This window comes from Pristis pectinata, chromosome 2, assembly GCF_009764475.1.
Source record: "Pristis pectinata isolate sPriPec2 chromosome 2, sPriPec2.1.pri, whole genome shotgun sequence".
In the NCBI taxonomy this organism is placed as follows: Eukaryota; Metazoa; Chordata; class Chondrichthyes; order Rhinopristiformes; family Pristidae; genus Pristis; species Pristis pectinata.
Window position 1 is genome coordinate 102,146,952 of NC_067406.1, and position 16,123 is coordinate 102,163,074.

At 39.5% G+C, this 16,123-nt stretch overlaps 1 protein-coding gene across 3 annotated transcripts in view; it reads left to right on the plus strand.

Annotated features, from left to right (window-relative positions):
* The window catches only part of LOC127567496 (uncharacterized), a 31,554-nt gene extending 17,243 nt beyond the window's left edge, over positions 1-14,311 (plus strand). For 2 of the 3 annotated variants that reach the window (XM_052010457.1, XM_052010459.1), the window contains exons 8-11: positions 1,763-4,844; positions 5,892-6,029; positions 10,498-10,580; positions 13,096-14,311. In XM_052010457.1, the coding sequence (XP_051866417.1) occupies positions 1,763-4,844; positions 5,892-6,029; positions 10,498-10,559 (3,282 nt within the window). In that variant the 3' untranslated portion in view covers positions 10,560-10,580; positions 13,096-14,311. The remainder of the gene's footprint in view (positions 1-1,762; positions 4,845-5,891; positions 6,030-10,497; positions 10,581-13,095) is intronic. The other variant, XM_052010458.1, reaches the window with a different exon arrangement.
* The last annotated feature ends 1,812 nt before the right edge of the window (positions 14,312-16,123 follow it).

A 16,123-nucleotide genomic window follows, 5' to 3' on the forward strand; every position in this document is an offset into this window, starting at 1 on the left:
CTGTATATTGACTCAAAGAGCAATTCTTTAGGTTCTATTTGCTTACTATTTCTTTATATTCCTCTAATTGTATTTTTTCTGTATTTATTCAATTTCATTGTGAAAGCTCCTTTTAAATCTCTGTGCCACATCATTGAGTGAGCTTTCCTGACCACTTACATGAACAATGTATGGCCACTTTTTTTGCCACTCACCTTTAAGCTGTTCTTTGCATTCTCAACAATTAAGCTATTGGAAGCAATTTATTCTATCGAAATGCCCTTTTAAAACTACTACTACTTTTTCTGCTCTAACGATAAACAAATGAGATAAAACTTCCCCCAGAAACATTCTACTAAGATGTACTCATAGGACTTGTACATGTAGAGAGATCTGTTTCGACCCAGTTTCACCTGTGAACTTAACTATACAATCCACAAGGATTGAAATAGTGCATTATGGTTAATCTTGCATACCTGCAATGCAAATTTGATCATTGTTAGGGAATAAAACCAGAACACTGTACCTCATGAACTAATGAAATCGATTCTAAGGCAATGAATGTATTTATAAAATACAAACGTGGGTACAGTTGTGATTTTTTTTTTCACATTTACCTTTTTTGGGGGTAGGAGTAGATTACAAACTTCGGTGGGATTTGTTCCTTAACTAATATATCTTGCAGGACTTTACTATCCAAACTGTTGACAGAATTCAAATAAAATCAGGTCCATTCAGTTACCATTTAAATCATGTACCCAAGTAATTACCACTTCCTCTGCAAATAAAGCTGTTATAAAGAACACAATACACCTGTTCTTGCTAGTAAGTCATGGGAGAAGGTATCTGATTTAATTTATTGGGATGAAGTGGTCTCGGTGCAAATCACTATTCATCTTTTCATCCTAAAGTTTATCCCTGTAAGCATGCACATGAGTTTATGAAAGTTCAGCTTCCGTTCTGGGATGGTTTCACAATCAAAAGAAAAAGAAGGTGCCATAGTCACAGCAGTCCTATTGTAGCTGATAGCCTAATGGATGAATGGTGCTTTGGATACATGGTGCAAAATCACTGAAAAGAATTGGTATTGGTTGACTTAGAAAAGACTGTATAAAGTCAGGTGAAATACTGTATTATATCTAAATCCAGTGATCTATTTCTTGCTTCTATGTGACTCATTAAATTATCCCTGATAAAACTAATGATCTGACAGTGAGTTATGGTCAGCTAAATAGATAAGAAGTGTATTATGCTGTTTGATATTAGTATTTCCTGTGCAAACACAGTGGTAAAATAATTTGAATGTAAGCTTGCTGTGCTAGTATAGAGTGTATCAGCTAAAAGTTTTGTTTTGTGAAACATGAGTGCTTGTCACAAAACTAATTTTTGTGTTGAATTAAAGTGATTTTATCTGGTTGTGTTTTTTAAAAAAAACTTAAGTTAGACGTACATTTGAAGAAAATTTAATTTCCAATGGTATCATCTGTGCTCTTTAACATTTGGAAAGGTATTCAGAACTTGTAACATTAGTGCATGGGAGCTGACATTTCTGATGGCACATCTGATTTGGAACCTTGTTCTGACATGTTGTTAGAGTAGCAAAACTGGAAATCAAAAACTTTCTTCTGTTGTACCTACTTTTATGTGTATGGCAATTTTTAAAAAAAAAACTCTTAAGGTGGTGCACATTGTATAACATTTAACTTGTCCTTGTATGTTCCTGAATTATTTTACTTGATGGAAAGTTACACATTTCAGTATTTTTTTCTGGTCTTTTTCCTAGGAAGTACGCTACAAATACTATCAATCCTATAGAAAAGACTGGAACTGTTTTATGAATGAGAAGTGTTCTAGCGATGTAAATAGTGTAAACCCTTCAGTATCTTCTGGTACTTCTACGGATATATTGGAAAACCATGATGGAATAAAGCAGCATCCTGCCAAACTATTTAGCTTTGGTCATTCCAGTAAAAAAGTGAAAAAGAAATACCTTGGCAAAGGTTCAAGTAATTTGGAGTTGAAATTGTCTCATGATTTAGGAACCATTGCTAGTAAACCATCAACTTCAAACACTGGCATTTCATTATCCAGAAACTTTACAAAGTTGCCTATTGTTGAAGATGTACCTCTGCCCTATAATTCAGGAGCTGCCATTACTAAGTCATCTGTTTCAAACTCTGAGAGATTGTGTACTGAACAAAAGAAGCAAGAGGATAGTTCTGTTCCATCAGCATCAGTTGAATCTGCAATCATTTCAAACATTCCAAGTGTTGTTAAAACTCTGCCAACAACAAGTGTCACAGAGTCTTGTCCAGCCACTTCAACCTCGTGTACAGCAGTGCCAGTTTTTGACAAAACAGATGAACACCAGTTCTTCAGAACACCTGCCTTCAGTTCTGCTGGTTCCACAGAAACAAAATTCTCCGAATCACCACATACACAAAATGTTTCCAGTAATTCTAACATTAGTAAAGGGCCAGTTAACCCCACAGCCACTTCTGATGTTTCACACTCATCTGTGTTGCCCAGTAGCTCTACAATTGGAAAGGCTGCTTATCGGAACTTAGCCACCAAAATAGAAAATGAACAATCTCTGTTTTCATCAAAAAGTTCCATGCTTGACAAGCCAAGTGAGAGCTCTTCCACAAGTAGTACAGTGACTAATTTGACTAGTGTATTTCACAATAACATAACTTGTGATTCATCTGGTAAAAATGTACAGCATGACATTGGGCAAACAAGCACTGTCACATCCGCTGCTGACAATGGCAAAGACTATTCAGTTGGAACAGCATCTGCTTTTTTCTTTGCAAAAACTGCAGAAGAATGTTCACCAAAAAGCTCATCAAAATCACCTTTTTGCTTGAATACTTTCGGGCCTTTATGTGATCAAAACAAGACAATACCACAAAGCTCCATTCTCTGTTCCAAAACTGAAAAACCCAAATCTTTATACACCAGAATTCCTAATGCACAATTTTCAGCCAAATCAAATAAATCTTCAAGAAACAAAAAAAGTTCATCCACCACTGGTTTGGTTAGAAAAGGTGATGCTTCTAAGCTCTTCGTACCTGCCCAGTCCTGTAGTGATGTTTCAAATTTGAATGATAAACAAGTTCTGTCTTTTGACAAGTCCTCTGTTTTTAAATGTGAAGGTCCAGGTACTGTCACAGCTACTTCATCTTTGTTTACATCCTACTCCTATTCCTCACTGTTTGCAGGCAACTTTAAGCAAGCTCCAAGCATAAAGCCATCAAACCATTCTACTAGCTCCTCTGAAATGTCCTCCGTTTGCTCTGTGACAGATTCAGCTGGTATTATTCCAATGGCTTTCACAACCTGTTTCAGTCAACAACTTTCAGCAGTAAGTCAGCAGCAAAGCATTGTTAAACCATCTGATTTCACGAAAGTGAAGAAAGACTTTGAGGTACCGATAGCTGCTGAACCATCTAAACAGAATAATGTACATTTGTCTGATTCTAAGCATGAAGACTTGCCACCAGCAGTGAGTGAACAGCAAAGTATTGATAAAACATCAACCAATATCAGTTTTGAAAACTGCAAACCAAAAGAGGCTCCACAAACTGAAAAGTGGTTAAGTTGTAAACCAGTGGTACTTCAAGAGACAAAATCAGCTAGCTCTACATGTGTAGGTTTCAGCAAAGAACTCTCTTCGGCAGTCAGTCAACAACAGACCAATGTTGCAACCCCTGGTGCTGGAGTTGGAGCTTGGAAAGTAAAGGAGACTGCAGCATCTGAAGTGCCTGTAAGTACACAACGACCTGGTACTGATGAAGAATCTGGCCCCTCTTTGCAACCTAATAGCATGCCAGCTTCACTTGAAAATTTATTGGAGAAGTTTTCCACTAACATAGAAGAAAGAGGAAAAGAATCACCTGTGTTCAATGATCAAATCAAGGATGTACAAGAATTGCATTCTTTTGAAAATCCAGGGCACACTGGAGTGCACCAGAGTCCTGCACCCTCCAATGACATTTTTCTTGCAGAACATGAAAACAGCACAAGTGATACAGCAGGCCCTTCATTTAGTCCAGCGAGGCAGATCATTTTGGAGCCACCAAATCTTTCATCACACAGAAAAGAATTTGCATTTGTTCCACAAAGTTTTGCATCCAAAAGCAATAGTTTTGGGGAAGCTAATAATAGCACAAAACCAGAAGCTATCCGAATAACATCAGCTGATTGTCCACTTGGCACTCCTACAGGTTTTGGCACTGTTTTTGCTTTTGGTGCAGGTCATGGTTTCCAGTTCAAACCAGGAGTAAGGGGCCAACCATTTGCATTAGGGGAAAAGGGGGATAAGGGAGATTGTAAAACTGGACCCAAACCAATGTTCCCATTTCCTCCTCCAGTTAATCACCCACCCACAATGGTAACTGCAGAAGATATTCTCTTCTCTAACCGAGCAAAGTTATATTACTATGAAAGGACATCCTTGCAGTGGAAGGAACGGGCATTTGGAGAAATTAGAATTTTGCAACATAAAACAACAAAGCTACCACGCCTAGTGATGTGGAACAGTGCTAATAAATGCTGTGCCAATCATTGGATCACGAGTAACCTGGAGCTGAAACATTCAAAAAACAGCAGTCACAGCTGGACTTGGAGTGCACTGGATTATTCGGGGAGAAGGGATATCTATTTAGATTTGGCTGTACACTTTAAACTAAAAGAAACTGGTCAGATGTTCAAGGAGGTTTTTGAATCAGTACAAAGTACAACTGAAGTGTCTAAATCAACAGAAAACAGCTTGTGCTGTTCAGCAGAAAATAATACAAGTGATCAAAATGGGGTTTTTTCATTTGCTGTGGCATCTGATTCAAAAGAAGGAAAGTCTTTGCAAGGTAAGCCCCACAGAATGTGTTTTACAATACAGCATAATATTTCTCTCGATTGAGGAGTTGTAATTACCAGGTTAAAGTATGGTTATTTAGAGGTGCAGAGATATTTATATTTTCAAAATTCTAACAGCCATGTGTTTTGAACAAACTATGCAAATCCACATACACCTCCTCCAACTTCTGTATACTTGCTATCTTCTCTCTACACTCTGTCCTGATGCAGGGTCTTGACCTGAAACGTCGATTGTCCCTTTGCCTCCACAGATGTTGCTTGACCCACTGAGTTCTCCCAGCAGTTTATTTTTTTACTCCAGATTCCAGTATCTGCAGTCTCCTGTGTCTATGCACGTCTGATTAGTTTTTCAAAATATAGTTGATTTGAGACGTTACAAAGCATATTGAAATAATCTAATAGTTTTTGGGACTGAAAGCTTTTTCTCAGAAAAGGTTTTCATTTAATTTAATGCCTTTGCAGAATTGACTTCTTGGTACAGGTAGAGTTCCAAACGCTTTGATCACTTATAGTACTTTATCCATACAATCACTGTTTTCTTATGAGCCAACTGGCTGTTTGACTATCTGGGCTGATTTTGATTTTGCAGGGCTTTTTTGTGGTTTTTTTTTTGTCCTATCTTGCCCTTCAGATTTTACTTGTTAGCATAAAAAGTGGAAATTTTGTCTGATCTATGTCTTCAGCTCATAGCATTGAGCTCACTGTTACGGTCTGCTCTTGCCCAGTTAAATTCAGCAAAAACAGGGAATGAACTGAGATATTTCTGAAACTTTGAGCTTATTTAACCACTGAACATGCTGCAGTTGGGATGACCTCCAAACAGATTTTTCAAGTATTGTGATGGTGACTTTCCAGGAAAAATAACTGCTTTAGATTAAATAATTGTTGTTTACAAACAGAAGATAAGCTTGCATATCCGGACTGATTTGTGTACTTTTTAAAAACATGCCCAATTACAATTAATTGGAAACCATTGATCAGGACAAGAATTGAACTAATGTCTTGTGATTTGTATTTCTCTTGGTGCATATGAATAGAAGATGATGAAGATGTAGTCATTCTGAGTGAAGTTACACCAACCCCAGAGCAGAAAGCGCTTGCCTTAAAGTTGCTCCTTCCGCCAACTTTCTTCTGTTATAAGAACAAGCCGGGATATCAAAGCAGTGATGATGAAGGTATGTCTCTTTTGCATTATAAATCTAGAGTAGCAAGAAGAAGAAAGTAGATTGTTTATGGGATTGTTCACTTTTAATAACATGAATCTATTTCTTCACTCTGCCACCACTCAAGAAAAAGGTAAATTTCAGAAAATGGCAAAAACCTTTATTTTTCTGGTGATCCACATATCAGAGTTTAAAGAAAGGAAGAACATCTTAAACAAATGGACTTAACTCATTGAGCAGAGATCCATGTAGTTCCCTCCACCAGTGCGATTTTATTTTTAACTATACTAATAGCAATTGATTTTCCTCCTTGGAGTGAAGAGGATGATCACAAATCAAGCTTCTCTGGATGTCTGGTTATCTGAGAAAATTTAAGCCTTGAAAGGCGGCTGCCCACGTCCACAGTGGTAAAAATGGATACTCAGCCTAATCCTGCCTCTCGGCACAGAGCCGTAACCCTGTTGGTCATGGCTTTCCAAGTAGTTTTTTTTAAATGTAGCAACAAACAAAATGCTGGAGGAACTCAGCAAGTCAGGCAGGCTCTGTGGAGGGAAATGGGACAGTTGACGTTTCAGATTGACACCCTTCACTCATTAGATGGCCTCAACCTGAAGCATTGACTACATTTTCCTCCACAAATACTGTCTGACCCACTGAGTTCCTCCAGCATTTTGTTTGTTGCTCCAGATTCCAGCATCTTCAGTCTCTCTTGTGTCTGTACTTTTTATGTGTGGTGAGGCTATCTGTCTTTTACCACCTTTTCAGACTGTGAGTTCCAGTGTTCCATCCAATGGGTATAAACATTAAAAACCTGATTTTTTTTTTAATCCTTCCACAGAGGAAATGGGTCCTTCCTATTTTTCCTATTTGTTGTAGTTTGGCCCCTCATAATTTTATACATTTCAGTTAACTCCCCTATTCCAAATCTTTTCAGTCTTTCCTCCTAACTGAGAATTCCTGGTCTAAATTTTCCAGTCCTGGCAACATTCATGTAAATCTCCAGTGCTATCGCATCTTTGCTGTAATATGGTCACCAAAATTGTGCTCAGTACTCAAGCTGTGGGATAAATAATGTATATAGTTCCAGCACATCCTCCCTGCACTAGCATTCTAAGCCTTTGATAATAAATAAAAGCATCCCTAGGCCTTTTTAATAGCCTTATTGCCTTGCTATCTTTATGATCCATGCACATACACTGACGTCCATCTGTTCATCCACACTTTTAATTATCATCCCGTTTATTGTGTATTCCCTTACCTAGTTTATTACCCTAAATGCATTTGTCAATTTTCAGCCCATGTAGTTTTTCTATACTTTAAAGCTTTCATCCCCACTGACAGCCACACAATCAACTTCTGTATCAACAGAAAACATTTGTTTTGTCCCCAGCATTTAATATAAAATCATTAAACTATACCATAAAAAGCATGGAACTGAATATTGAGCCCCATGGAACCCCTCTGGTAGTGGCCTGTAGTTAGAAGAACATGTATCAAACATCCTGCCACTGTGCAGTTTTATATCCATCTTGCAATTCTCCCTTGGACAGTATGGGTTCTTTTTCAATCAATTTGCCATTTGGGACCTAGTTTCTCTTATGAAGTCCTTGGGGTTAGGGATTACTTGCATTCCACTTTGTGCATTTTGAGATGGTTGATGAAGTCAATAGTGGACCTGCAGACTCTGCTGGGGAAGAGGCAGGCAACGCTTGTTGGTTCGGGCATGTGGATGGCTAGTTTAGGTGGTGGTATGCTCCTTTCACAGCTTATCCTGGGCTTCTGTGTGCTCCCAACAAATGGATTCAAGGTACTTAATGCCAGCCCACTCCATTTTGAGTGGTCATGGCCAAGGAGTTTCCATTACCAGTGGGGATGTTTTTCAAATATTTAAGAACATCCTTGAATAATTTCTTGTCTAGCTCGTAACCTCTTGCCATTTTCAGAACTCAGAATAGAGTGTATGTTTCAGGAGTCTGCTGTTTGGCAGACATGTGATATGATCTGCCTGTAGGAACCAGCTGAATGCAATTAGGGCCTTGATGTTCGCCTGGAGAGGATGATGACATGGAGTTAATGTGTGGTGAAAATCATATCCAATGCCCCTCCAAGTGTATGAAATCCACACTAAGATTTGTAAAGTAGCTTATCATCCACTGAGGAGGTGGTTGAAGAACAGCCTGACTGAGTTTCCATGTAGCAAACAGCAGGGACATCCCTTTTAGACAGATCTGTCTCTACTCTTCAAGATGGTCAGGGTTATTAGCATTCATTATGACTCAGGGCATGTCTGCTTCTCAGATGTGGGAAATGAGACAGTGACTTAAGTTCAACTCTGTTTATGGCTCTCAGACTGATGAGCCCTAGATGGGCTTGACACCTATGAAGAATCTAAGGACATCACAGTTGTCAGAGACTTGATTTCCTGAGCTCTTTCCTTACCACCAACTATTCTTTAGGTCACAGATTTTCTGCTGGACTAGGCCTTCAGGTGACTGTAGAGCTGTTCCTTTTAAGTTATGGTGGAGTTCCTAATTTGAGGGTGTCTTTTGCAGTTAATTAACTCCTGGATCTTTTGGTCTTTTTCATCAGTCCTGGTGTTTTCTGGTACAAAAGCCAAGAGTCTCTTCACGGGTGCTATTATGATAGACACACTGTGGCTGCTATTGGGTAGAGTTGTCAGGTTGTCTATAGGTATTATCTAAGAGTGCCTATCTTTGCAAGATCCTTGAACTGTTACATCAACATTTCTGTTGTTGTCATTATTTTGGGGCCAGATTGATAAAGAAAATATAGCCAATTATATGGTCAGTCCAAAAATTATTGCTACCTGTCATGGTGTCAGTAATTCCTTGTGGTCTACTGCTCAGATAATGACATGATCTGTGTTCCATTTACAGTTTTCCTTTCCAGAACAGGGTGTACCGATTATCTTTTTCTTTTGAGCTGACCACTCTTGTGGATTGTGTCTGAAGTAAATGTGGGCATGTCAGCGCCAACGTGTCTGATTTCCCAGGCTGTGAGTTAGCATGACGTTTGGGTCTGTTCTGTTGGGACTGTCTGTGAGGGTCCTGACCTTCCAAATCCTGAAATGGATATTGAAGAGTGGAAGTTACTTCTGTTTGGCTTCTTTAACATGGGTAGCTAATACACGCCAGTTGGCATATGGACATTACCAAATGAGGTCTAGTGGTGTTAGACAACCAGAAACTAGACTCTGCCTTGTGGATGTTAAATGAGTGGGCACCTGTACAGTTGGGCCTGGGCACTGATGCACTGAGGCCTCTTCATTTTCCCCATCCACCCATGCTCCCCTTGGCCTCTTAGTTTTGATCCTCCCGTCCCTGAACTGTTTCTCCTTTGCTTTTTTTTTTCCCCCAGCTTCCCTTCCAACCCTTACACCCTCCTCCCTCTCTTATACTTGCTGCTTTGAGTTGCCCTTCCTGCCCTATATCTCTCCCCTTATCTTTCCTCTGCACCTTATCTTGTGTTCCTTCCCATGTCCTCCCTTGCCATCCAGCCCTGAGGAAGTTCCAGTGTGCCATTGCTGAGTAGTGTTCCCTCAACAGAAGGCCAGACCCTGGGAAGGAGGCAGTGTGGTGAACAAAAGGTCCATGGTGAAAGACCTTGAGGGAAGGAGAGCCCACACAGAAGTCTCGCTCTCGCTCTCTCTCATTTCTTCCCCTTTTTACTGTCCCCTTCTAAACATTTACTTTTTTCCTTTCCCTCTCTGTTCCCAGGCTCTCTCCCCTGTTTCATGCTGCCAGCCACTCTAAACCCCTTCCACAGAAAACTTTGGTGGGCAAGAAACTGCCTGGCTTGTGTCGGTGGATGGCAGTCTCTAGGTGCTCTGCAAACAGGTTGATGGATTTATCCTGTGGGAGCATCTCACTGGGCAATCTATATAGACTATGAAACACTTATCAACATTCCTTGTTACCTCTTTTAAATAAAAAAAAAGTCAAGGTAATCGGATGCAATCTTCCCTTAATAAATTCATGCTTAACTTGCACCTTTCCAAAAAAAACTTATGCTGTCCCTCAGAACAGATTCAACCAGTGCTTAAGTTAAACTGACTTGTTTTGTGCCTTCCTTTTTTAACAATGGTGTAACGCTAGTTGTCCTCTGAACCCCTGGTCCTTTAGCCAGGGAGAATTTTTAAAAAATTAATCGGAGCCTCTGCAGGTTCCTTCCTTGCTTTTAACGGCTTGTAAAATAGTTCAGCAAGTCTTGACAATTTACTTACTTTGAAAGATGTTAAGCTCTAAGTACTTTGTCTTTGCATTGTTGCCCAACTCTTTTCGTTGTTATCCTATTATCAATAATGTCAGTAGAATAACAAGGAACCTTTAACATTGTTAGAAAATTCAGATATATACAAAACAAACTAATGTAATTGATACTGCCCCTAATACAAAGAATAAATACACGTGAGCCTATTATTGCATTATCAGCATTTGCAATATTTTAATCTTTTCAACAGATGAGAATTTTGAGACTGCGATAAGGAAACTTGGTGGACAGCTTTATCCTAATCAGAATTAATATTTTTAATGCCTGCTTGTGGTAAGTTCTAAGCTTCATGAACTAAAGCTCCTTGTTGCAGTAATTTCTAGTTATATCTTTTGGCTGCTTTTAAATAATGGCATATCTCACAGCCTGTTACTTGCTCTTCAACAACAAAATGAGTCAGAGATGAGCATTGTGTCCAATCAGCAGTCACCAATTCTCCCTGTAGCAACATTGGTCATAAGCCTGTTACTGCATTTCAAGGGGAGCTTGCTGTGTACAAATCAACTTGAGAAACAAAGGACTGCAGATGCTGGAGTCTAGATGAAAAACACGATGATACTGGAAGAACTCAGCACGCCAGGCAACATCCATGGAGAAAAGCAGGCGGTCAAAGTTTGAGCTAATCAACTTGCTTTTCAGTAGTAACTACACTTCTAAGTACTTAATTAGTTGCAAAAAGATCTGAGAGAGTGAAAGCCTTGATATAAATGCAAGTTTTTTTAAAATCGCAGGATTAGATTTTAGGAACATCTTGCACAGTCTCAGGGAATATGTAGGGTTGTGGAGGGGGTGTAGTCATTGGCAAGAAGCTTAAGTTTTCCTTTAAAGGGCTTTCTGCTCCTTCCCGCCTTACAGATCTCCACAGAGGAAAGAGAAGTATTTATCTTTGAAGCCACTTGTTCCAGAATCTCAGTGGATACTCTGTTCAGGAGGGAATCCCAAGTTGCTACTTTTGAGTCAGCCACAGAAAAGCACAGAGTGGGTGCTGGGTGGTAGGCTTGCCAATCAGGTGTTTTTTTTTAACCATTAACTCAATGTTCATAAAACACCATGCAATAGGATTCAAGAGACCTGATATATTCAAACAATAACTCCACTGCCTGTGTTGCTGTGTAGGAGTCCTGCAGTACCTGACAGTAGATCTTGACATTGGTGGTCTGTTGTATTCTGCACAACTTTTGTATGCATGAGGGTCCATCCTTTGCAACAACCCCAACTGGGATCAACTGAGGAGGAAAGGGTTTGGAGGAGAGGAAGAGAAGCAAGAAGAATAATGGAAAACACCAACTCATTCAACTGTTCTACTTAAAATTCACCTATTCTCTATGCAGGAATATTTTCCATCTTCAGTATATTGTTGATCATCACAGCATTTGAATGGCAACAATTCTAAAATAAGCATTCCAAGGCAAAATGTTTAAGCAAAGCATCCCAAATACTATCCATGCATTAACGAATAACTCTTGGTGGCTGTCATTACAGTGCTTCTTCAGTGGCTACAGCTTGGCTGGTGGAAAGCTGTTGCCTCTCCTGGTGACTGGATTGAATGCAATCGAGCAGTTCTGCTCCAAGGAGACCAGGTTTTGGGCCACACCTTTTTGACATGAATGGCAGCAGTCGGGGCAGGATGGCTGACAGGCAGCAGCAAGAACACTGGTGGAGTAGCAGTGATGCAAAAACAAATGGAGTAATGGCAGTACTGTAGCCAGCATCTTAACAATTGCCTTCATGTCCTGAAGGACAGCTGCTAGATTGTAGACATCTTGCATGCCCCTTTGTATACTGGAGGCAACAGCAATGAACTTCCACCAGAGCACCCAAATGTTGGGTGGTTAGTGTTTGCCCTCCATTGGTGGCTGAAACACTGACATTCATATGTTGCATTGTGTTGGCCCATAGTGTGGAGTTGCCCACAACTTCAGTGCTGGAGAGGATAGGCTTCCAGATCTATACAGGTCCCGTACAAGACTATTCCATTCTCTCAAAATTACATGTGGGGTTTCTGGCAGACCTGCCAAGTTTCATTGTGCAAATCCTTTTAACTATAGGCTGCCCCTTCTGTGACGTCTGCAGCAGAACTTGTATATGTCCTTGCTCTTTGGCGAACTGGTATCTGTGATATCCCACCCAAGCCCTGTGAATCACCATGTGTAGATTTCATCTAAGCCTAGCTCTAAATTGCACAGACTTAAGTTAGTGATTTTTAAATTCAGTTGGATTGCACTTCCTCCTTCACTCTTTCTTCCTCTTATATCACTGCTTGGCTAGATTTTTGTTTATTCACTTGAGGGAAGTAGAGATCACCAGAAGTGCCAGCATTCATTGTCCATTTCTAATTGATTTTGAATGGAGGAGGCAGTTAAGAATTGACCACACTGGTGAGTTTTAAGTTGCATAAAGGCCAGACTGGGTAAGAATGACTTGTTTTCTCACTGAAGAGCATTGGTGAACCAGTTTATAATGATCCAATAATTTCATGGTTACTATTACTAAAACAAAATTTAATGGGTAAAAGAAGTGCATATTTGCACTCTACGGCTTATAAATGAAACTGTAGGTAAAGTGGATGTGGGTAAGATTAGGAATAAACATATCTTGATTGAATTGGGTCCCTTGAGCTGCCTGCACTGGGTCCGGTGGACATAACTTATTCAAGCATTTGATCCCATTTTCAGGGACTACTCAATTTATCCTCACCTCCTGGCTTCATTCCTATTTTCTCACCAGGCTTTCATGCATTCATTAACTGGTTGACTGAAGATGATGTTAATTCTGTTTGTCTCCACAGGTTCTGCCTGGACAGCTGAGAATTTTTAGTTTTATCCAGTAATCACTGAAGAGAGCTTGATTTTTGTATGGTATTTCATAAGAACGCAAGTGGGACCAGGTGTAGATTATGACGTCCATGGAGCAAGCTACTTACTCATTAAAATCAAGACTGAAATAACTCTTAGTTTAATTCCAATCGCATATTTACCTAATTCCCTCAGTGCCCCAAAATCTACTGATCAGTCATGAATTTAGTTATTACTGATGTATTTGAATAATCAGTACAGATCTATAGGAGCTAACATTTGTATTTATTTGTTTACATTCAGTATATTAAAATAGAACCTGAAGAGTGCCTGAAAACTTCCAAGTACAAAATAGATCTAACAAAGTTCACTTTGCTATTTGTAAATGAGAGTTTCATATTTGTTATTGATGGACTGGGAAATCCTGTTTTGCAGCTTTTAGCTGTGTATGTTGGTATTCTTGCACTTGAATGTACTCACAGATGTGCATTGGCCACATGCATACTGACATTGTTCTAATGTTTTTTAAAATCAGTTTTACAATTTTACATAAAGGTGTGAAAGACCAATCAGTGCGCCTAAAGTAGGTTCAAATGGTAAAAGGTGAAGAGCAAGAAAGTTTAATGTAAAAGAGCATGTGGGAATGGATGCAGGTGTGTGGGTTGGTTACACTGGGCAAAATTGAGTCTACATTGGAAAGCCCACATTTGCATTTAACAGCAGGACAAGAGATTTGCCCCTAATTTATTTTTTGGAATGGGAATCCAGAGGTTCCACCTGTGGAAAGCTCTGATTTGACTTGCCAAGATCTATATAGTTAAGTTCCCAGAAAATTTACTATATGGTGTGAGATGAAATCAGCTTCAAGGAGGATGGAAGTGCATTTACAGCACTCCTAGGGATTCTCTTGATTTTCAACTCTCCATTCCCCACTCCCAAATCACTATCGAAGTGGCACCTGATCCCACATTCTATTCCCCCAACTGAATGGAGGGGTGACCCTATCAATCATACTTAGCCCTCCTTCCTCAGAAAATAACCTTTTGGGGCTGCAAGATGTATATTGTGGAGTTAAAACCCCACATGTAGGAAAACCCAGAAGTTCTGGCAAATATACAACATGTAGTCATGAAAATAAGGTCTGATTAGAATCTGTAAGAGTATTGGTTGTTTCCCTGGCATTTCTATATGAAACTGGATTCAGTCCTATGTTTGTGTATATATACATGGGGGGGGGGGGGGGGGGGTGAAAAAAAATTGGGTTAATGTTCCAGATTAATATTAAAAGCTTTTGTTACCTGGAGTGGGATTTTAAGGATATAATGCAGTTCATTCCTATATGTCATGCAGCTAATCTGTTCTGGATTCACTGTTACCAGCACTACTACTAACTTTAGGATTCAATTATATTTCCTGTTTTATATGATTTTCTAATCTATCCTCCCCTTGCTTGTTTGAGGCAGACTGCTTGCAAGATTTGAGAACAGCTGGTACTGACTGAAGGGATGAGACTTGCACAACATTTAAGTATCTAGATGAGTACTTGAACCAGCAAGGTATAAAAGGCTACAAACCAAATGCTGGAAAATGGAATTAGTATATAAATTTCTATATACTTATCTGTAGGATGGTTTGAGTGTCAGTGTTAGGAGTCATCAAGAGTCAAACCACTACCAGCTGTTGTCTTTGAATCTGGGGACCCAAAATATTAAGATTTGTCTGGAATATGCATGAACTAACAATCTTTAACATTAATCCTTCTTGAAAATACCTTTAGTGGGTTCTGAAAACAATATTTAACTTGTATTTAACAACCAAAGCTGTGATCAAAAAGCTTAAGACCATCAAAAAAAAGTTTCAGGAAGGAAATTCTAGAACTTGTACTTAAAGGTATCAGCACCATTTAAAATAAAAGCCAAGGATCAGAAATGGAGGGGGTATAAGAATGTATTTAACAGTTAAGCAAGAGTGGGAAGCCAGTATTAATTTCAGATCACATCCTGATACTAGTTGCACTTCCCAGAACTACTGCAAAAAGCACGAGGCATTTTAGGACACCCTGGATATGTGATAACTAAGTTAGTTCCTTTGCTCTTTCCTGTTCAATAAGAGTTTTAAACATTCCAGCATGTTCACAAATACATGGAACATTCATGTCCTGCAACTACTATGACAATACTACTCTAATCTACAAAATGTAGCACATTATTTGTATTTGGGATTTTATTTAAAAGCAACATTTCATACCCGTCAAATGTAATGAAAGGTGTTGCACGTACTGGCTGTGATTATCCAAAAGTAGCCAAGCAAATTTGGAATTTAGTTGCTGCAGTTGCCTGTATTTCATATCACACTTGAATGCAATAAAAGGGATTTTAAAATAAACCTGTACTTGCAATAACTTTTTATTTAAAGTTGTTATCTCACACACTGGGGGTGTTAGACAAGGGAGATAGCTACCCCCAGCCTGGGAAAAAATATTTTTACTAAGACACGGGGGTATAGGTATGCAAGAGATAAGTGGTTCAGGAAGGATCAGTGGGGGGGGGGGGTGGTGGTGGTGGTGTGGTGGGGGAGAAAACAGGGAGAAAGGGGTAGCAGGCTGGAAATCTGGAATGTGCTGCCTGAAGTGGTGGAGGAGGCAGATACTTTCACAACATTCAAGCATCTATACAAGCACATGAATCACCAAGATATAGAATACTACACACCTAATGCACCAAACTGTGTTTAATATAGATGAGGTCAATGATATGATGGGCCAAAGGGCCTGTGTCTGTGCTGTACAATGAGCACTGTCTTTCCTTCAGAAAAGGAACAAAACTTTTACAGTATACATACTAATAGGCCATTTGCCCAATGTCCATGCCAGCCATTCCTGTCATTCTTCACCAAAACCTTTCAGCATATGCTTGTCTAACCCCTTCTTTCTCTACCCCCCCCCCTTCTTTAAATTAATCCACTATTTGCTTCAAGCACACCCTGTGGCGAGCGCTACATCCTCATCACTTTTCAGGTAAT